The sequence below is a fragment of the Bombus huntii genome, chromosome 2 (assembly GCF_024542735.1).
Source record: "Bombus huntii isolate Logan2020A chromosome 2, iyBomHunt1.1, whole genome shotgun sequence".
Lineage (NCBI taxonomy): Eukaryota > Metazoa > Arthropoda > Insecta > Hymenoptera > Apidae > Bombus > Bombus huntii.
The window spans coordinates 19885852-19909655 of NC_066239.1; the positions used below are offsets into that span (position 1 = coordinate 19885852).

At 33.7% G+C, this 23804-nt stretch overlaps 1 protein-coding gene across 9 annotated transcripts in view; it reads right to left on the reverse strand.

Annotated features, from left to right (window-relative positions):
* Window positions 1-23804, reverse strand: part of LOC126876482 (potassium channel subfamily T member 2) — a 202654-nt gene that overhangs the window by 11904 nt on the left and 166946 nt on the right. For 6 of the 9 annotated variants that reach the window (XM_050639365.1, XM_050639343.1, XM_050639333.1 and 3 more), the window contains 11 exons: window positions 20794-20868; window positions 17674-17757; window positions 17504-17598; window positions 10359-10542; window positions 7745-7909; window positions 7260-7480; window positions 6856-7053; window positions 6476-6702; window positions 5728-6246; window positions 3425-3586; window positions 2756-2909 (listed from right to left, as the gene is read on the reverse strand). In XM_050639365.1, the coding sequence (XP_050495322.1) occupies window positions 2756-2909; window positions 3425-3586; window positions 5728-6246; window positions 6476-6702; window positions 6856-7053; window positions 7260-7480; window positions 7745-7909; window positions 10359-10542; window positions 17504-17598; window positions 17674-17757; window positions 20794-20868 (2084 nt within the window). The remainder of the gene's footprint in view (window positions 1-2755; window positions 2910-3424; window positions 3587-5727; window positions 6247-6475; window positions 6703-6855; window positions 7054-7259; window positions 7481-7744; window positions 7910-10358; window positions 10543-17503; window positions 17599-17673; window positions 17758-20793; window positions 20869-23804) is intronic. The other 3 variants (XM_050639359.1, XM_050639353.1, XM_050639369.1) reach the window with 3 other exon arrangements.

Below are 23804 nucleotides of genomic sequence, written 5' to 3' on the forward strand. Positions count from 1 at the left end.
ACTTCCTTCGCCCATTTTCTTCGCGTGTGTCTCGCGATCACGCGCCACAACTTCCGCTGAAATATGCATGCTGCGGAAAGTGTCTGGCTAATCAATCTTTTAAGAGCACGAACTAATTCACGCTTCCCTTTTCTCTATACATAATATTATGATAGGTAATAAGCGAGAGAACGTTTCCAAATAAAAACAGTTTTTTCCTATTAATAACGTGACTGAAGCAAGGTATTAATTAAGAAAGAAAGAAAGAAAAAAAAGAAACAGAGGATTTTATAATCCTTAAGAATAAGATAAAGCGTTGATTTTAATTACCAAAATATCACACACATATACACGAAACCCTTTATAGAGAAAAAATCTACTTCATAGAAGATTATTACCAATTTTATATTTAAATTGACGTAATTCTTAATTGAAAAATTCTTCTCTCTTAAATTTGTAAATTTAAGTTAAATTTAAAGTACAGTCACTTTATTCGACACAGTCGAATCAAATGTAACTTCGATCGGTGCTTTGCAGTGGTAACATATCGAAAATTCAAAACGATTCGACGTTTTCGTTCTGAACGTTCCCTCGACGCGACGCGAGGATAGTTTGTACGAAAGCATAAAAACGTGAACTCACCCTTTGAAACTGCTGGGCAAAGGTCGTGCGTGAAGACGGCAGTGCATAAAGACGATGCAAGAAGGAAGACATCGAAAACATCCATGAGGACATATAGGGTGTCAGGCAGGACAGCATCGAGCAGCGATTCAATACCATCGACGGTCGATTAGTGTGGCACAGGCATCGAGAGACATTCATACAGGACAGACCGACCATCAACGTAAACTTGCGTTTAATTGTATTTTAGGATGTTGAATGACAGGTTTCGCGTGACAACGACCTCTCGTGCTCCAAAACTTTTACCTTATTCGCCCTGTCTGTCTCTTGTCACCGTGACATTCGAACTTTTCAGATCGCTCGACGTTACACGCTTCGAGATGGAAATTTCGTCGTCGTCGTCGTTGTTGTCGTCGTTCGAAATCAAAATTTTTTCAATTCGACCAAATTTCGTTTCGAATTTTTTATGTATTGTATCGAATGGAAACTTTATTTCGAAAGTGTTTGCACGGATGTGACGGAGGTGTGGAAAAGTGTCGGATGGTAAATACTGGATGGAAAGAAGAGAAAATATAGATTTTGTATCTTTGAAAATAAAGACTGCAAGGAAGAACACGACAAGTTACATTTTTTCTGTTTTACAAGGAAGCAATTTTAAACTTTGAAAGATCGTCAGTTTATTTGATTTCGACAAATACGTGTGTTTTCACATCCCCTTTTAAATTTTCAAAATATTGTTCGTCGTAATACCGAGGCAACGAAATATCGAAGATATTAAAATACTGTTTGTTTTAATAATTATACCTTAGCTTTCCACGAAACTTCGCCGATTTATCAACTATTTGAAAATAATTACATTTTCGAAACTGACAGATTGTTTCCATTTTTAATCGTGTCACGTTAAAATTCTCCCGTTTGATCATAAATTCCTATTAAAAGGAAAAAATAAAAATGGCTGTACTTATCGTGTTTTCCCCTGTGATCTTCAAACGCTACTAAATCATTATAAGACAGGAAATTGATATGGTTACGTTATGGGTACGTTACGTCGAATAGGCGATCAGAGGAAATAACATCTAGGGGTGCAGAAACAAGATGAGCATGGTGCATAGTTTCTGCAGCGTAGCTGCTAAACGTTGTTTCCTATAATAGATAGTAACTCTGATAAGATAGTACAGATTTTCGTTTACTCAATTAATCCTTAACGACAGACGATTCGTCTCAGAGACGTTTCAACGTTTACTTCATTACCACAATTTAATGGAGAATATTACGAGCTTCGATATTTGAATGTCTTTAATTGTAAAAAGTTTCACCAAAGAAATCTATATATCACTGAATAAAATCGAATCACGTTAATTTATATTATCGTACAAATTAATAAATAAATAAAAGTACCAAGTAATCCGACAGACTACATCTGTAGTAATGATAAAATATATGGACGTCTGTAATTGAACGATTGTGCGTAAACGAGATATCAAAAATGAATATTTTATCGACTGTACGATCCTACAGTGTATCCTTATTGCGTTCCAAAGAAAATACCGGCAATATTCTCATATATATAACGCTAAATAACAATCTAAATAGTTTGACGTAGTATAATGCAAAATCTAATATTTCAAGTAGCCAGTATGTTCTTCCTAAAAACTAATATCGAGAGGTATAATGTACAATATTCAGAATATAAAAACAATGACAAACAAGGTACATTCATCCGGTATATGTATAAATATATAAACAAATATAAATATATATTCATATACCAATATATATTACATATGATAGTAATATGTAGTATATAGATATGCATATGTGTATATGTAGAAAAAATTTATACACAAAATACGTTCGATGCACAAGAGACTGTGCCATGCAAGTGCCCGAGATAGTGCATGATCGTTTCACTCGTAAAGGATTTCACGATCGTGCTTCAATACATAGATCAAAAGGATTTGTCAAAGAGAGGAAACCAGCTTTCTCATCTATCTAATAAACGTATCTATAAATTTGTAGCGAGCGCTAATCTTTGACCGTCAGTTTCCTCGCGTCCATATTGGATGTGCTAGGAAACCTTGTACCTTCGATCCTTCCGACCTTGGACGTAAGAAAGAAATAAAATGAATTGCGATTAGAAGTCGATCATACTCACGCTATTTTCTCGCTGGGCGATCTCCAAGGTACGTCGTCGTCCATTTCGTCCTCAGACTCGTCACCTTCGTGGTCTAAAGACTCTTGACCGGGAAGATGCAAGGTTGAGCTCGTTAACATGTCCGGAACTGGTAAAATGCTCGGTCTCCTACTTCCTGCAACGTTTTGATGTAATTTCTTTTATAAGAATTCACATGTTATAGAACTTTATGTATTTTACACTTTAGTACGCACACGTTTTGTACAATTGTGTTTAGATGATTATTCTGACTCTTTCTAATATTTTCAAATAGAAATACACGATACTTTTTGTAATATAATTAGTTGAATTTATACTTTGCCACTATATGTTTCGGTGGCCTGGAAATTAAACGTTGATTGGCAGCGATTAAAAGAAGAATCACCATCGTTCCATTTTAAACATTATTTATCAAATACATGCTATAATAAATGATTTATTGCACTAGTACTCTGGATATCAAATAGTAACCGCTTAAAAATGTATTATTTGGCGTACATCATGCATTTCCTTCAAAAATTGCAAAATTCTTCTCCTGTACCTATAATGGTTGACTTATACTACTTCCATATTTCCGTATCTGTCTTTGTACATGAATTTACAGATTTTAACTAAGCATGCGGAATAATATTGGTTTAATTATTAATTTACCTCTTCTTTGTGTGAGGATTTCGGGACTGAGCAGATTGGGATTCGGATCTAAGGATCGTGGAACGTCCAAATGATTTCCGGTTATCGGTGTCTGCGGCGAAGATCCTCCATCTTTCAAACACTGTCGCGAATCTCCAAATCCTCCTGGGTCTAAATAGGTTGCTATAAAATTAGAGGTCTGTTATTAACAATTATTTACACACATCTCCTAAAAATATAAAAAAGTTTCTAATAAAAATAGAAATACAGTCCGTTCATCATGACTGATAAAAAGAGGGGTATAAAAAAATATCCTTTAAAACACTTCATGAAGAAATATTAGTCTATGTGTAAATTAAAGAATTTTCAAAACTGTGTACTGTTGTTCACTTATTTTCAATAGTTTATATTTTCTGTGTATATTTTATTCTTTTATCACCAATTAATTACGATACGTTTCTTTTAATATCTTTTTCTCCTTAATATTTGTTCAATTTGATAAGTGATATTGAAAAATAAATTAAGATGTTACATATCTTCAGTTAGAATTTTTCTACGTATTTAGTAATTTTATTATAATGCAAAGTAATAGTGGTAATTTTTTTATTTTGATCGAAGATTATTATTTGCAAGCTGAATACCTCGCTCTTGTAATTTTCAACGCTGTTTTGTGGTATGTATGTTTATGGAGTCCATTCATTAGCGATTAAAATAATGCGAACGTTTTGAATTCAAGAGAAGAAAAGAAAGTAGGAAACAGTTCGTCTATATTTTAATTACATAGCGGATCACATAGAAGATTTTATTATTATTTAATGTTAAGCACTTAAAATATTTTTTTATTTTGATATCCACCATGGTCTAAAATAAAGGAATTACATAAAATGTGTCAGTGTTGTTAATTCGAGTTAAATTATATTCGGAGTAAAAACTCTTATACATAAATTTCAATTCTATGCATGCGTATTTTTTTTTATATAGTAACATGCATCTACAAGTCACGAGAGAAAAGAACATTTACATAATGCAAAAACATTGCATTAAGTTATAAAGCCATGCTACTAAGCTTAGATGTTTATTTGTTATTCTTATCAATAATACAATTTAAACGGTTAGTACAAGCAAACTGAGTTAAGAAAATAAAAATATCTTTAGATAAAACAAGGAACTATTTATTTAAAAAGAAGAAAGTAATTTAGCAATTAATGCTGTAAGGTAGTCATTTATAATTTCATACATATTAACTTTCTATCTGCTTTTATACGTTCCAATCTACTGCATGCAGAACTGTAAATTAGTTACACTGCGACAGAAATGGTAATTAATGAGAGAGATCGGTACCAACAAAATTAACATATTAAAGTCTAATGCAGCATAAATTCATAACATTTGCGTCTAATATATGTATTATTCATTTGGTACGTATGAAACCCTGATCAATCTTACATTATTATACTACGTCGATCGATTTATCGTTCTGTTGAAATTTATACAACATATTTTTTCATAAATCTTTCTCATAAATGATACGAAGAATATAAGTGTACCAATTATTCTAACTATGCAAATATAAAAACTGACGTCATATTTCTCTAAAAAGAATCCACCGTAAAATACATTTAAAACCCACAGAAAATTTGATAACATTAATTTATCAAGATTTATCAAGATCTATATTGTAACGTTATGGTATAAAATATATAATTGTAAGTGGAGCTGTATAAAATGACGGAGTTATAAATTTGTGATAACTGTTGAATACATTTTTCCACAGAATTAAATGATAATGTATTCGAAGCTTCTTACAGTTAATTCCATAACTAATTTTTATTCAATAAATATTCCCTAAATCTAATACTTTCTCAAACTATATCTATCTAAGTTATATTGAACCATATTATTTGACAAATTAATTATTTATAAATCAATAATATACAGAGGCATCGTTAGAACCAAATCCACTCTATCATTCTTCATTATTTCTACCGCATAACGCGAAATAAATGAAACATTACTATTTGCCATTAATATCATAGATACTCTTCTTATCTTTCTTACAACGATAATTCATTAATAATCGTACTAACTTCATCCTGCCCTTCGAACTTTCTTCCGATAACGTATAAAAATGCCCAAATATCCTTGCGTAAGATTAAATTGTCCACCGATATAAAAGAAGGGAAAACGGATATATCAAAGTACAGCTATAAATCGTATCGCCAAAATCAGATGAAAGAGACGAAAGGAACAACAACGAGAACCAATACCAAAAAGAGAGTAAGATAAAAGAAAAGAAGATAAGGGCAAGCGCATGCGACACTCACGGTGGACATTGGATGCGAGTATGTTGTGGTGTTCGAGTGGTGTGGGCGTGCTAGGGAGGACCTGCAAAATAACCTGTGGGGCCCTGTGTGCCTGTGTACCGTGTACGTTCTGTCCACGGGGCCCCGTGCAGGTCGTCTCCTGTCTGCAGCAAGCTGTTTCGTTCAGCGCATTGTTACAACTGTTGGAATAACGATGGTGCTCGTTGGCACCGGGCTTGTTTGCAGTACCGTTCCCATCACCACCGGCGATCGTGCAGCTGGTAGAGATCGTCGTCGTTGTCGTCGTAGTGCCTGCCCCTGTGCCAGAGTTCATCGTGGTAGTGGTGTTGTTCGTTGTTGTGTTACTGGCCGAATTACTGTTCATGTTTCCGGTCCCATCGGTCTTCGTCTCCACGACCACTTGCGTACCCTCCGCCACGGTTCCAGTTTGGTTGTTCGCCACCACGAACGCCGAATTCTCCTCCTTTGTAATGCTCATGTAGTAACAGGTGTCCGTTTTCTTCATTATGTGTCGCGGACCTTGTGATACATTGAAGCGAGTTAGATAATTTTTGAGAACCTCGATCGATGGTAGATTTTGATAGTTAAGAAATTAAATAAAAGATTTTATACGTTTTTGAGGAAAAATACGTCTTTCAGTGTGATATGTTGGGGCTAGTTGTTATTTACGTGGTTCTTGATTTTGAGTGTGAGAATACGTATAAGAGCGAGAATATCATGCGTGAATTATACGATATTCGAAAGTTACCAGGATTTAAAAGGATGGTATCTTCGTAAAATTCCGGAAGTTCCGCTGGGCGGACCGCGACTAATGCCACCCCATATTTACGATGACTGTGAAAGGACGCGTAAGTGAAGGATTTACCCTCGTACTCGCCGAAAAATCGAGAATCTCCGAGAATAATGTGATAAATCTCGTTTCCGGAACATTTACCGTACAGTCTGTGCCACTCTTCTTGCGATTGCTGTCCCTCTCTAAAAAATCAGGGACAGACCGATCAGTTTCTTCCAATAAACTTTATGACTTCCAATAAACTTCCAATAAAATTAATGACTTGCCATGACAAAACACTATTTGATTGATTTCTGTGTAATTCTTTCAATAGAATGATTCGCTTTTATACTTACTGTCCCCTGGAAGTGTGCAGTAGAAGAGTAACCAAGGTTGAAGCACCAGGGCACGTGCAATTATTCGCCAAAAGGGCGTACTTGAATTCGTCTTCGCACACCACGTGTTCCGCGAACTTCACGTGAAGTTTGTTCTCCGGACGGAAGATTTGTACGTACTGAGGAACGTTTGGTGCAAAATCCTTCACTGCCCACGATCTGTTGCCGATCATCGAAATATCGATAAGACATTCTTCTTTATTCTCAGTCAATGGGAAAAGTTATTGTATATTGTATGACATGTTATCCACATATTCTTCGTGTGTATAAAATTATTAAAAATTAATCGTCCAATAAGTTAATAATTTATCAATGTTTCATGTACGATTTTTCTTTTCTTTTTCAATTCTTCGAACGAAACTGACCTGAGTATCGTGTGCTCGTCAGCAGCGGTTTTGTCAGCGTAATTTCTTGCAGCAAGAACGAAGCAGGCTTCGGCCTCGTTCATTCTCGCCCTGGTAAGATCACTATCTTTCAAACACGATCCTTGAATATAGATTACCCTTTGCGCCCAAATGGGCACTTGTAGAATCATTCTCATCGTGGTATCCAGCTCCATAGGTGACAATAATACAACGTAGTAGTCCTAATTATAATTAAATTCATGAATCTTTTGTCAAGAATATACCGAAACTCTAAGCGTTATAATTGATATTAGCGTTGATATTGTTAAGATGTTGGTTTACATTTTACTTTAATTACTTTAATAATAAGGTAATGAATTATAATTGTGAAAATGGAATTTGTAAATTTGATAGCGCACTATGTCAGTAGAACAGAGGAAAATGGAGAAGAAAATCGAGAAGGAAATTAAATCGGCCAAGAGTAATTACACGATCGAATTTCTCACCTGTAGAAGGGGATGGGCGTAAAATTCATTTAGAAAATCCATGATGGTGTCGGCTTGCAGCGTTGTACTACATACCACCACGTGTTTCTCGCTTTGCGCTCTGTGCGAGGAGTACGAGCCACCTAGTTTTTGTCTTTCCATCCACGTGAAAGCCAACTGTTCAAACTGTTGGAAAAATTTCGGATGCCATTACAAACTATACTATATTACTATAATTATATTATATTACTATATATTACTATAATTATTGTAGAATAATCGTATTCCCTATTTTTTCGAGTAAAATGCAAGGACAACTTTTATCGAGATAAAAACTCAATTTCGAAAGTACTTTTAGAGTTGTAGCAAATTATTAGGTCGTCCGAAAAGTCTCTTTCGTTCTATAAGGAAATAATGGATGCACATCATTTTTCGTTTTATATTATTTTATCGAATTACGTATGATCCATTTTGTTCTGATGTTGATGAAAGATGCGTGGTTGTGAAAGATGTGTCTGTAAAGGAAAGACACTTTTCGGACAACCTAATATATTGACAAATTTCTAGAGTTTTCACCGAAAGAGAGATTTTCTGAATTTTAAATTCCAACAATTTAAAAACTTGCTATACTTATTTTTTCTTTGCAGTAAAAGATTTCTAATTTTCATTGCAAATCGTTAAATATAATTTTATCGAAATTTATTTTTATTTCAAAATATATGTCAAATAAAACTATACCATTGTTCGAAGAATTATCGTAATTTTACAATTATTTGAGATCAATATAACAGATTGAAAAATATCGATTAAAATAATAACACTACACTACGAAAATTATATTAAGTCATTAAATTCTGCCAATTCTAATTCATTATGTAGATGTATCTGTATCCTAAGGGTTCCTTTTATCACAATATTCGCGTATTATACGTCATCGACAGTCCTGACGGCTGAATCGCACGTTTATCGCTGTCATCGCAATCTGTGCCATCAACCGACAGCTAGCCTTTGATATCTCCTACTGTCATTAGTCAATGATTTCGGTCAACAAGTAGGATAGGGTATTTAGGTTAGTTTCCGCCACCATAAAGGATTTAATTAAACGTTTGTTACCGACGAACATTAATTAGATTACACGCTACACATCGAAATTTTATGAATCCTTTCATAAACACACAAAGGGCTGGCAATGAGTTTTGTATGCGACGCTATTTACTTCTATAGCGTAGATTAATTACTGTAGCGAAGTCATTTATGATGATAACTAGCTGTACCTTTCATTTACAATTATATTCACAGTTATACAAGCAGTATACGTATTATACATCGTTGACTTTATATCATTGCAACCATTCGCAGAGCTTCAAATAACATTCCATATTAACGGTTATTAGCTATTTGCTTATTCAATCATTAATTAACGTAACGATTGATGACACGACTATGGAGAGAGATTACTTTTTACTTTTAGTGTTTTAATTTGGTTGAGTCTAGTTGAGTTTAGTTAAATTTAGTTTAGTCAAGATATAAGTACTTGTCTTACTCGCTTGTTTTATTATACCGTAGCACACTCGTAAAAAGGATTATGTGTACTTGAACTCGAGAGATGTGTCGGTATCGCGTTTTAGTTTAAATTTGAATTGCAAACTTAAATATAGATTATGTACAATAATTCAATGTGTCACTTGACACGATGACGCAGCGGTGAATAGCGTACTTATGAAATCTAGAAAAATTGTATTTCAGTAAATTTAAAGAGATCGTTCAATCGGTGAAATTTAGTCCTCTGTTTTCTGTATTTTAAATCACGAAGATCACCATTCTATTGTATAAAATACAGAATACAAATTAGAGTTAAATATCCTGAAATTAATTAACTTAATATAAGAAATATAACACGATAAAGATTACCAGGGATATTTATCATTATGAAATACCACGAAATACAACGTATAAATTAAAATTAAGTAATTCAGTTATTAAGTAATAAAGTTAATTTACATTTTTTATAGTCGACTATAGCGCAATGATATCCGTTGAGAGTATCCCAAATAAAATTCCAACAATTAAGAGATGGAGTTTTATATTACGTATCGAATCTCACAACATTAAGTTTCTGATATCTCAATTGCCGTATAGGAATTTGTGGCCATTAAGTTCAAGTAATTTCCCGACCATTAAGTTCTTGGATATAAAAGTCTGATGCCATCACCTGCCTTTCGATTTTCGTCAGACAATGATCAGGGGAAAATCGATAGCGCTTTTACGATCGTCAGCAAACGCACGCGTCGCATCGTTTCTGTCGTAACATTCGTCGTTAAAAGGGAAATAAAGTTTCATGTGACTGGTTACTCACCGAACGATAAATATCGCTAGAATAGCAGAAAGTAATAGTCGAACACTTCCTGTCTTTGTGACGTTTCGTACAGCGGAAAATTGTGTCAATTGTCGTAAAAACGTTTTGCACGCATGCAAAATTAAACTGAATAATTTATTAGTAGTTATCGCATATAACACGAGACATTAATATGAAATTCAGCTATTGATATATTACTGTCCTATCGGTTTCCTCACAGTTAATTAAGAAATAGATGAAATATCAGCAAAACTATGATTCGTAAAACATAACACATACCTGAGTAGGTAGAACTATGAGAGCAACGCAGATCATGATGACCATGTAAAGCTGCGAGGGCCAAATGTCAGGTACAAAATCCCCGTAGCCGACCGTAGAAAACGTGACTACAACGTAATATGTGCTTTGAAACAGATTCAGATGCCTGTGCCCCGCTCTCTGGAAGTGTTGAATCCCACATACGCTGAAACAGGCAAATTAAAACGCGAATCATTAAAACATTTTACGAATCACGAGATCACAGATTTCGTCGCTCATTCAAGTTACCGTGTTTCAGAGACGATAATTTACGGACACGAGAATAATTCAATTGGCCTTACATCGGCCAATGTATGATTTACAGTCGGCTGGAACCGATTGTACAATTAGTAGTTCGTATTTCTCGAACATCAAGGGATACCATCGGATGTCCTTTCATCCTCGAGAGAGCAAAAGGATCGTTGAAACTTGGCGGTTAAAAAAACGTTTACCTCGTTCGGTAAACGCGAACTCTTTCTAACGAAGAACATTTAGAAACGACAGCAGTCCGTATTATGCATGCGGCCTCGTTCTCATATCTGTATCGAGTTTATATTTGTGCGAATTGGTCTTTTCTCTTTCTGTTCGTGTTTAACCAACTATTTTTATACTATAACGAGGTGATTGTATAATGAGTCCTTTTTTATTTACAGATGTATTTCAAATACCTTCTCATGTTTTCGTCAAGTGTTTTAAATTAAAATAAATTTAACGGTATCGCGTAAGATGTAATCGCTGGATTTAAAGAAATACTTAAGGATTCTTTCAGACAATTGTTTTCAATGTTTCGACGATAGGAGGTTTCAGGAGTTTTATCTTCTTTATTTTTAGAACTGTTCCAATATAATATAAGCTTTTTTGATTGGTTTTCTTAACAGTTGATAGATCTACTTCCCGTCAAAGGAATACCCTTTATCAACGTGGTTGCTTTTCCAGCAAAAAAGGGGAACAATTTTAAAACGTTGAATTCCTTCGCTTTCGTTGCATTCGTTAACGTTGTAAGATATTCTGTGTAAAAATCATTATCGAATGGAATTGATCAATTTGGCCCTACTCAAGGCAATATTCGCATTATATTATATTGAGGTTATTCGACGTATAAACAGAGAAAACTCGCGGATAAATTGTAAGGCAGAAAATATATTTAAATAGAAGTGTAATTATAAGTAAGAATACAATTTCAGCTGGTCCAGATCCGCACGCTAGCTGTGTTACCCAATAACTGAAAACCCCCAAGCCAACGTTGCCTGTCTACTGTTTATGGTCTGTTTTCGTCGTAGTCTTTTTGGTCTACACACTGTCGATGGCTTCAGTGCTTAAGAAAATTAAAAAGACCAGATGTAGAGTTTTCTTAGAAGTGGTGACTACTTCAACATATTATTTATGGAAATTCAAACGAAACGTTGAAACAAAATCGCCTGATTCGTGCGTACGAATTTTCACTGCACATTTTGACCCGCGATTTAGTATTCCCATTCGAAAACGTTGCTTGGCGAGTCAACCGAAATAAAAAGGAAAAAAAAAACGAAACAAAGAAACGTTGAATAGCGAGAGGAGAGGAACGATATTGCTTTTTTAATTGGACGACTTTCGTTTCGCGTTCGAATGCGTTCATGTGTATCAACAAATATCCAAACTATCCTCACGCTTTCGGACTCGTTCCTCGTTTCAAAACCGCATTGTTTCTCAAAATCGTTTGCACGTTTATTACGATTCTAGTTACTCCCACAGTGTGGTATCGATACCGCAGGTAACTTCGCGTCGATCGACGTACTTTCAGATTTTATATTGAGATATGATAACTGGTTTAATTTTCCAGAAAATACCTAAAAGTTGTCAAGTCGACTTAAGCTATCGTAGATTCGTGCTTTGACAAATTTCAAACGTATCATCTGTTAGAGCAATAGTTCGTCAAAACAATGAAATATGTCGGAGATGTAGAGACATCGGGCCTTTCTTTTGGAACTTTGGGAAGATCCCCAATACTTTGGTCTAAACTATTTATTATAGCTGTACTTGAATAATAGAACTTAGAAGTAGTTGTTGTGATACGATCTGATTATGTTTGCCCCAGATTTGTGACAGTGGGCTTAGGCTCGAGGTGACACAACTGGTCGCCGAACGTAGCCACGGTCACGGGATGTACGTTTTTACTTAACAGTAGAAGTATCAATATCGAGAGACACACGCTGTATTAACAAACAAGCCCCGGACAGGAGCAATAATGGCTCTGCGCGGATCAGCCTAGTAACGGCGCCTGGAATTTTGTTGATATCTCCGGTCAATATGCAATTGACAAATACGATCGTATCAGTCTTTTATTCTTGTGATCACCTTGGAGAATTTACACACATCGTCTAGTCGGTCATTCAGAAAGATACCGAGCGACACAGAGAACGTCACTTTGAGTTTCAAAATATATTCTATTCAACAAAGAATTTTCCCTGTTGACCGTGGATTCGTTATTGAACCTAAGAACATTGTCTTTAACATTTAGAATGTCTAATCACCACGATTAATTGTCAAACTCTGTTAAATCAACATTTGTACATATAATTGTAAATATAATCTGCATTGAACAACAACAATGGCTTGTCCTAGTGAAGATACGTTACACGCCCCTAAGTCTAACGCCAACCCGACAAATATATGCAAAATTTTCGTTTCGCGAGCCTGTATATGCATACTTAATGATGCGTGCATTTCGATCTTCTGGCTTCTGAATGCGCGAACTCATACGAGCGTTAAACACATGAATCCAAAACACATGAATTTTTATGAACGCGGTTACACTGTACGCAGATAGTTGGTCACATGCCGCGTAAATTCGCACGACTCGATTAAACTATAGTTTGATTTTCGCCCGTGTTCCGAAAACTTTTCCATTTTCTAAATAATAACGTCCTAGTACTCAGAAGTTACATTCACCACATAATAGAATCGATATTATAAAAAAATGATCTATATCTTGATTTGCTACCAATATATCGAATACAAACTGGCTGATCCTATAAAAAGATTTGCCACAAGATCGACAACTTCATGATTTAACTAGATAATCGTTCTTCTGCCATATAATTACAGAATACATTTACAAGGATTATGCAGTACAATATATCTTGTTGCGTATCATGCGCAATGCGATGCGATCGGTTTCGAAATAAAAATTCTGATCTTCAAAATCGGACAAAATTTAAAAGATATTTTCATGAAAAATTGAAGAAACTTTATTACGGAGATCGTAATGTCTTTGTCGAAACGATAAGTCGAAATTACATTTCTTTCATCATTTAGAAATATAAATAAGATATAGATATCGAATATAGATTTAGATAGCAGAATAAATAATAAACAACAGGAATTTTTGTGCAATTCGATGATTGTATAAAAACATCACGTTTATAAAGCAATCAAATATCTTTAGTAAATTTTCCTTAGACATGAACGTAGGTAGCTTTTCGTAGAACAAAATTTCGTCCAGGGTAACGATAATCATTTATAGCGCGTTTCACTTATTCTATCTATTTTCAAGAACGCAGGCACGCTAACCCTGCCGCATTATCAATATTGATTGTGTAGAAGAGTTGCTCGTTCCTTTCAACTCCGAGAATGCAGCTTATAAGCAGAGCCTGTTCCTTGTAAACTCTACAAGTAGTCGTTCTAACGAAGTGTGGCGGCAACTATACATCTTCTAAGCGCGACAAGCCCATTCGTAAGGCGAACGTCAAGCGATTTTCACAGTGACAGTGAAATAGATAACGTCTGGTCCGGCGCAATAACTGGACCAGAAGATAATAAATTTCGCTCATTAACCGGCGCGTGCTATTTACGAATGTGCGCAAGCTGTACGCATAATTTCGCCGCGCTGTTATCAGGTTAACGTTATCGTTTCGTTGTTTCGTATAAAAAATGTAACGTGACAGGTTGAACAGGTTTGTTTTGTAACGAATTAAAAAGCACGTTAACGTAAATGCTTGACATTTCGCAGTAATTAAATACGTGATCGTGAAACAGATTATACGTTACGCAGTAATTAGGATGAGCAGCGTTTGGCTCGTTTATATTATTGAATTCTCCGTTTTTTAGATTTTTATGCACTATTGGATTCTTGAAAACGAGATAAATTATTTGTAACTTATTTTAAATCTCTATCCTTTCTTATCGTTAGTCTCTGTTAATTTTGTTGTATCATCTTAAACCTTGTTCTTCTAACGTGAATTCATTATATACAGGGTGGTTGGTAACTGGTGGTACAAGCGGAAAGGGGGTGATTCTACGCGAAAAAAGAAATCGAAAATATAGAATAAAAATTTTTCGTTTGAGGCTTTGTTTCCGAGAAAATCGGCTTTGAATTTTCGCACGGTACGCGTGCACTTTATCACGCCTCGTTATAACGGATCTCACTGTAGATCGTTGTCTCGATGGAAAAATTAAAAAAAAAAAATTTTATTCTATATTTTCGTCTTCTTTTTTCGCGTAGAATCACCCCCTTTTCGTTTGTACTACCAGTTACCAACCACCCTGTATATTAATAAAAAAAAAAGTTAATCTTCAATATTAATCAAAAATGAATCCGTTGATCGATAATTCTTTAAATTAAACCAAATTCGATAGATTCGATGGTAAATTGTAACAATTCATGATAACTCTCAGGTACTCTGAGAGGTCTAACAAGGTTTAAGATGATACAACGAATTTAACAGAGATAAACGATAAGAAAGGATAGAGATTTAAAATAAGTTAGAAATAATTTATCTCGTTTTCAAGAATCCAATAGTCCATAAAAATCTAAAAAACAGAGATTCGATACAGAGATGTAATTTATATACTTCAAAACTCGTGAAACTCAAGTTTCTGCGTTGCTTTACAAATGTTCGGAAACAATTCGACTCGAGCGTCTTTTCCCTTGAAACGTAGCCGTTTCTCTATGCCACGGCTGCGTTCCCAAAATATTTCACCGTGGAACGAACGAACATAGGCGAACCGTGACAACGTAAGTACGTGCACCTTACCTCGTTCCCCCGTTTGAGAAACGACTTCCGAATAATGCCGTGATCGGCCAACAGATAGGGGACATCCGACCAAGTCGCGGTGGCAAGGGCGAGCTTACAAGTACGCCGTTCTAGAATTACACCGTAAATAATGAATCAGGACGATCGATGGCGATACCAATCCATCTGCACGAGCCGCCACGATTACTTATTAACATTTGTCCCACATTGCGATCTGGGTCAATCAGGCAAGTTTCATCCCTTCGTGGAGCGATCGTAATCCTTACGAGGATATTGCATACATATGTACAATAATGTGCATATGTACGCGTGTTAACACCTTTGCGTATCGATTTTCCACGTAGGTTTCAGCGTGTACTATCTTGGACAAATCTTAACTTTCAATTGACGTCGATGTCGGCAGATTTAATGACAAGGCTCATGATGAGAAGTAGTCCGGAATAAAGGACCATACTGGAATATTTATAACTATTGTTACAGTGTGCTTATATAACATCTTTCTTGTTATTCATACCTATAGAATATATTAAGAAAGCTTAGTTAAAAAGCTTGGTATATATATTCTATAAACGCTGTACGTATGTACGTGTATGTATGTATGCTCTACAAATCCAAATGTTAAGATATCTCTGATATTTATTCTACTTCCTTACATAACCAAATTTCTTTCAACGAACAGTAACAATTGTTGAATGATAAAGCAATATCGAGAGTGTCGAGATCATCACTGAATAGAAAATAGCTATCCCACTGGTTGTTTAACTTTCCGTTTATCTCATTAAATAATACAAAATACAGGTGTTGGATAACATGGATGCAGGAAATTTTACATAATTCTCAAGCATAGAATATTATTTGACGTCATTCTCATAATAAATACACCGACGTCAAAGTTAACTTTTCGTGGTTCCCAGGCAAAGGAGCAAGTTAATAATACGTACGGGAGAAATGAAATGCTGGTGTTAATCCACTGAGGTATCTTGAATTATCAATAATCCTACGCGAATGTTATTATATACATCGTCATTCATTCTAAATGGATAAAACATCACATTGAACCCTCTAAGAGAATATCCCAGATAGATTATAGATTTAACAAGTACGCGGAATTATAGTTATTCTTTGGTTTTAATTGATAATTTTCGAGTTTCCTGGAATATTGCCTTTTATCGCTCGAGCAACGTCTAACTACTCGAACAAATGCACTGCCTTTAGAATGGTATAATGAGTTTTGATAGAAGATTGGAAATTGCGTTTACTAGATATAATAATCTTGTATTGCATCTATATAAAAGTGAGAACTGCATGTTAAGAAAAATTATTTGAAATGGAAATTAAAAGAAAATTCTAAATAAATGTCTCGAAATTTCTGAATTACTTTTATAATACCAAATTTAATATCTTTTTTTGTAATTATCAAGATGTATCTTGATTGTCTTGTTGTCAAGATGTATCAAGATTTGTCATAAATTCGACGAAAGAATCTTTGATTCGAGGAAATTAAGCCTGGCATCATTGTTTCTCTGTCTAAATCGTAACACCGTCCAGGAAATCTGAGAATTCGTAAATGGAAGCGTCTGTTCCTGATTGGCAAAGTTTCCTCGTTATTTGGATAATGTAATATGACTTGTATGCAAGCCACGTAACATGCGCTTTGGATAAACTTACATAATTGTTGTGGACGACTAAGGAACCGAGAGAAAAGTCGACCAGCGCGAAGACGGAATTTTAATTCGTTCATTCGTTGCATCGAAGAAAACAGAAGTTATTAAAGGAAAGATAGAGACTATTTCATTACACAAGATGATTATGCTTCTGTTCGATAAATATTATTTGTTTATAATCGGAAAACGAAATTTACGTATGGTTGTAAATTTACGAAAATCGAGAAAATATTTTTCTTTTTATTATAAGCAAAAGATTATGTATTTAGTGTCTATCATGAAACCTTTAAGTTGAATAAATTACTTTGAACAGTGTTACATCCTATTTCACAATACGGTGAAATTATACGTGTTGATATTTTTATGAAAAGAATTATTGACTTACATTTGAATTTCTAAATTTCTATTATTTTAATAATAAATATTTAGAATAATTTATAATTTTACTCACCTAGTAAAGACAAGGCACAGTAACGTTGCACTAAGGATCATAAGTTGCTGACTTAAAGCTGATTGGGACTTTTGCATAGCTCTGTGTAGATCGTTCTGAAACACGAGTATCGATGATAACGAGATGAAGATGAATAATTTAATATTAAGTAGTATATGTCAATTACTTACGAACATATTCTGCAATGAATGTTTTGCCAACCAGCAGTTTAGGAATACCGGGATGAACAGATTTCGCATTGGTGGATAAAGTAGCTAAAAATATAATTAATAATTTACTACTAATCATACTACTTGCTACTAACATTACTGTGTAATAATTTACTGTAAATAACTAGATATCGTTTAATATAATTATTGCCAAAAGACATTTAAACATTATGAGCAAAATTATGTTGGTATTAATAAATTTTTGTATATAGCAGTAACAAGATTGGTAATGAAACAAAAATTTAAAAGTCATGTTCAACATAAAATCATAAAATTATAAAAAATTATTCGTTCAACAGAAGTGTATGGTCCACACTCAGTATAATTTGCTAATATATTAGTTAATAAATTATTATACGAAAGGGCCCAGATATTGAACTAATTTTAATCTGTACTTGTGCGTCATTTGTAAACAGAATAATTTTTGTGGAAAGCTAATTTAAGAAACGAAAGACTCATCTCATATACATTCCATCGAATATATATATTTGCAAACGCAACTGTAAATGCACGCAAGAATAATGAGTTTGCCTATTGTTCTCGCTTCTCTACCATCGAAGAACAAATATGCTTCAAGGTGACAGCAATTAGCGTCCATCACTGTTTTCTCCAGGTACTTCATACATCCATGTAACATTTCTTTGGAAGAAAGGAAGCGAGATTATGTAAGAAATTTCGTTGATGACGAATACAAATTTCGAAAAAAATATATATAAAAAAATGTAAAAAATGTACGATTTGAAAAGTTTGGAACCTCAAATAAAGATACTATATCCTAAATTTTCAAATTATAAATACGCTAATATAAAATATGAAATGAAATAGAATTGGTAACTTTCACACTTAGAGAATTGAATTGAAATTACATAAAGATGTGATTAATGTTTAGATACGTGATTAATTAGAAAGTTCGTGAGCTATTGGCATCAGTTCATAAGTTAATTGAAGCTTATAGACTGCCAGTTAGATGATCATAATCGTAAATGATCATTAACGTAAAAGGGAAAAGAAGTTCTCATGACAGACTTTTTAAAAATAAAAGTCGTTAAAAAAAAAGTATAAGCCACGCTCGAAAGTCACGAATAGCTCGTCATGTGATGTAAATGCTGACCTAAAAAATGAAACTGCACTTATTTTTACGTAATTTTAATGTTGTTCAGAATGTAGCAAAAACAAAACATAATTGTATATCGAGAGTCCTCATCTTTTTAATCTACTATCGAATTAAGTGAGATGTTCCATATAGACAGCATTTAATTTTGTTCGAATCTCCATATACATGTAGAGAAAACAGTCAACAAAAATTGTATAATATATAATAATTTTAAAATCAATTCATAATTTTTCATTTCGCAATATATATTTTGATATTGCACGCGTTATCTAATTTATTTTACACGGTGTTTTTTACAGAACAAATTTTTAATTTCAATTTTCAAATTTTAAAAGAAATTTTATATTAAAACTTAACGTACAAAAACTAATTAAAACAATAATTTTGATATTAAAAGATTGTGAAAATCGTTAACTGATACAGTCAATAATTCGATGTCTTTAACATGCACACATTGGCTTAGACACATTTGTACACATTTTGTAAAATTTCTATTCTAAAATGACTATCGTATGGCTACTGTTAACGGGTTACATTTTTCTTAAAACCAGATTTATTTACGTTCCATAGAACAAATATTTTACGAGTGATTATAGTTCTAAGGAGCGATGACTTGGGATTTACTGGACTTGCTGAAATGTCACCGAGGTGACACAATACTAATGAGTCTGAGCCAATTAAATTCCGTGCACAATCCTCTGATGTTGTTAAATCCTGTTCGCTTTCACATCAGGGTTGGTCCCAATAGGGCACAGATCGATACACCAAGATCGAATCTAATTTATCCTACGCGTTGAAGAAATACTATTAAATTAATACTACCAAATTCCTCAAATCGTGATTAAGAATTTTCAATTTATTAAAAATTGATATTTCAGCAGCCATTAAACATGGTCGTCAATTTATTTGGTCAAAATTGCGAATGTATTAATAGTCAGAAGTTTGTTAAATATCGACTCACTTTTTCTAGAACTCTGGAATCAGTAAGAGCAATAGCATACTAGAGGCTAGGCTCCCTTTCTTTACTTTCTTTCCCTACTTTCTTCTTTTCCTATCTATTATTAAATAATATATAAAGTATATTATAAAGTATGAAATTACTATTTCTTTTTTTTAGTTATTTAAACAACGTGAAAGTTTAAAGATCGAAAAAATTACTTGTCACAATTTTTCTATGTGGTTCTCAATTGTTATAAACTTTTAGTTTTACATATGTAGTTCGGAAAAAGCGTCCATGTATATATCTGTATACATCGACATTGTATATCGAGTCGATGCAAAGCAACAAGTTCTTTACTCTTTCGGTATGATAGCTCGTTAACATAACCATGGCTGATCGACTATATATCGTGGTTCGAGATTCGACCAATAAAGCTCCATTAGAATCTTTTGATATTGCGTGCAGAAGGGACGTAAAACAGGTAGATTTTTATGGATTTCTCGGTGGAATGGAATTCAGAAGAAATCACACGGTTGATATAATTCGTTTTATTGTCTGCCGCAGGCTCCAAACGCCCGAGAAACCTTTTCCTTCCTCTTTCTTATCAAACCGTGTCTTAATAAACCGTTTCATGGCTTTATGTACTTCTGTCTCAACGTTTGGAAAATGTAATGGGCGAATTGTTCAGCTATTCTTACGATATTTTCTTTATATTCGTGAAATGTCTGTGAAATACGATTTCATTTTCCTGTTTCCTTGTAACTTTATTTCTGCTTCATTTAATATCTTTTAGAGAAGCAATGTATCGTTGATTATATACATTATTAAGTACGTACAGTTATTCGCTTTTTTTAATTTTTTTATTCTATCGACAAGAAGTAAATAAAAAGAAAAAACACTATATTAAAGTATAATATACCAATGTACGTATTACTATCTTATATCTAACACAAAGTATACAAAGCAAAAGGATGTGTCAAATTGTTAAAAAGCTATATGTAGAAAATATAGAGAGTGAACGACTCACCGTGATGGTGAACGGAATGGTGTTGACTAGTTCCAGGATGAAGTGGAAAGAGAGAAGCTGCTGCCAGATGTTTCCCTGTGAACATGACGAAGACAGCTCAAAAAACCCAGTGACAATTTAAAGAAAAATACAAGGTGCGGTGGAACGTTCCATGAACAACATCGAACAGCCGTTCTGCATTTTCTGTCCAGTATCCTTCTATAGTAATTATAATATACGTGCGTACGCGGGCCTTGTCAATGTTTCCCAGAATGTTACTTTAAATCAACAGGTGCCTAGTTAATTACCGAAAACCAATTTAATTCTGTCTCCGGATCTATAAACTGCCGGGCAAACTCGCATAAGTAAATATTAATTAAACCATCCTACAAATACAATAATCGCATGGTTTCGTTTAGCAAAATTATCCGAAATGCAGTATCGACGGATTTATACTTCGAAATACTTCGCGATCAGGTACATTAGGTTTATGTATCGGTGAATTATTGATCGAAATCGAGTCGAAAGCTTAAAATAAGATATAAACAATATAGAAAATATATAAAGATATAAAACAATCAGTGAAAATTTTTCAGTAATTAAATTAAAAGAATTATCGTAAGTGAAAGGCCTGGGAGTTGGCGGGTGAACCGCGTGGAATGTCGCGAGAGCCGAGGCGTTTGTTTTCGATAGGCGTCTGTTTTCGATCGCGTAGTTTTGGAAAGAGGAGGCCTACGTGATCTTGGCCACGAGCGGTTGCCAAGGGACGGGAAAAAAGGAATCAAAAAACGAGAGTTTGTGTGTGGCATTGCCGAGAGAGTGTTGAGGGCATTTTGTGAAAGTCGAGTCGTTATCTAATTATTTAGCTGTGCTGTTTTCTGTACGTTTGGTGTGAATAGTTCAGGTTGAACAACAATCGTCTTTTTCTGTCCGATTAACATCTGTATCATCCATTCCTTGTAAATATATTATATCACAATATTACATGTATTTCATTCGACTATTATTTTATTCAAAAGTTACGTTTAAGTTATAATATAGTATAGACGCAAAGTTTGTATTATTATTTTTTTTTTCCATTCATTTTCGAAAAATTGTATCAAAACTAAATTTGTAAATAGCTGTGTACACATATTTATTATAGGATTAAATTGTTAAAGACAACTACAATTTGATTAAGTATTCAATGAATCTGTCTGAAAGCGTTCTAATACCATGTTTAATTGAAACAAACGACACGTTCATTTCGACGTGGAATCCATAAATCACTGTGGCACATCTCCGCGTACATACATCTTTTAACGTGACCTGTCAACGTATATCTGGTCGTAGGTAGAACACTGATCTGCAAGAGAACATATCCTATACAATTTCAAGCCAAATAGTCATTTGGCTAACAGAGATGAATCAACATTTTAGCTTTCACTGAGTTTGGAAAAGCTTGAAGAAATATTCAAATAATATACATGTCTAGTTTGATGGATAAATTCCAATGACAGTTTAAAGATCTTTTAAAATCCAATAAACGATTAATTTGAATCTAATTTTTGAAACGTTGATAAATTTTGCATTTTAGATAATCATAATCTAATAAAACAATTTATCGAAGCAACTTTATTTTTATATCAATCAAAACTCAATGAATTACTTAACGTACAACTTTATAACTTATAAAATTTCCCAATTAAATTTTTATGCTTAACTTCATTAAAAATGTAATAAAATAATTGGATAAAATCTTAATTCCTGTGCTTAGTTAAGAATTACTAAATACAAAATGGTATTTAATAAATGTTGCTCGTTAGTATCTTTTGTGCAACTAAAAGAAAAGATAAAATCCGCACGGTATTATAAAATTTACTGCTGTTTTGCTGTCGTAAAGCTCCAAATTGAAACAATTTAATACAAAATACGATTCGCGTCAGACTTTATGCTCGTTGTAACACGCTAGTTGGAAATTTCCGTGTAAACCAAGGGGAATTTTACTCAAATGTAAGACTCTAAGCAAATGCAGGGTATCAAACTGTGTATAATTTAACATTCTTATCTTATTGTAGGATGAACATGTGTTTCCACAACTTTGTTGAGTTTATTAAATAGCTAAACATCCTCAGAAACTATTAATAAATGTAAAGAGAACTGGTCGTTGACTATTTCGGGCTTGACTCGTTATATGAATTGTTTCGAATGAAACGAAATATGAATTGTTTAAAGATGTTAATTAGAATTTTTTCATGAAACTTCTTCCTTAAGAGCATACAAAAATTATATACTTGTCTGATGAAGAATTTTGGTAAGAATTTTTTCTTCGTATATTATATTTCTTTCTTTTGTAAAGTTCAAAAAAGAAGATGTAAGGAATATATTTGGTTAAAGATTATTTAATAAATAAATCTGACGCGCGAATAAATTTTGTTTCGTTTATTTACATGAATTAAAAATTATACGAAATTTTACCAAGTTCCTTTCCTTTTTCGAATAATCTAATTAACATCTTATCGTGGAATCATAACACACATGCGTTAGTATAGTTTCGCCTAATAAATTTTAGGTAAAATAATATTTTATAATTTTGAAGCTTTCCTAATATCTTTTTTTTTGTTATTCACATTTAATACCATTGAACTCAAAAATATGAAAAATTCCAAAAACAAAAATACGATGTACGAAGAATGTTTCGATACCAAATATTATTATTACGGTTCAAGTATTATTTTTAGTCTCTTTTCCGAAAGTATCGTTACAAAATTTCAGATACGGTCAAAATATGTTTTTCTTTTCTTGACTCATAGCAGCATCTACTTTCTTCGAACAATAGGGATCAAAGAAACAATCAAGAACGATGGGCTGCGCATATCTTTGAGATTCGTGAGGAAGCAGCAATTTTATCGCGACAGAGATCTCTTGATACTCCCTTACGAGCGATATTACGTTTGAAGAAGGTTGAAAACACGATCTTCTCGAGACGTTCGTGCAACAACGGACTCCTTTATGCATTACGGCTTTCTACGTGTTGTAATCTAAAAACTGTT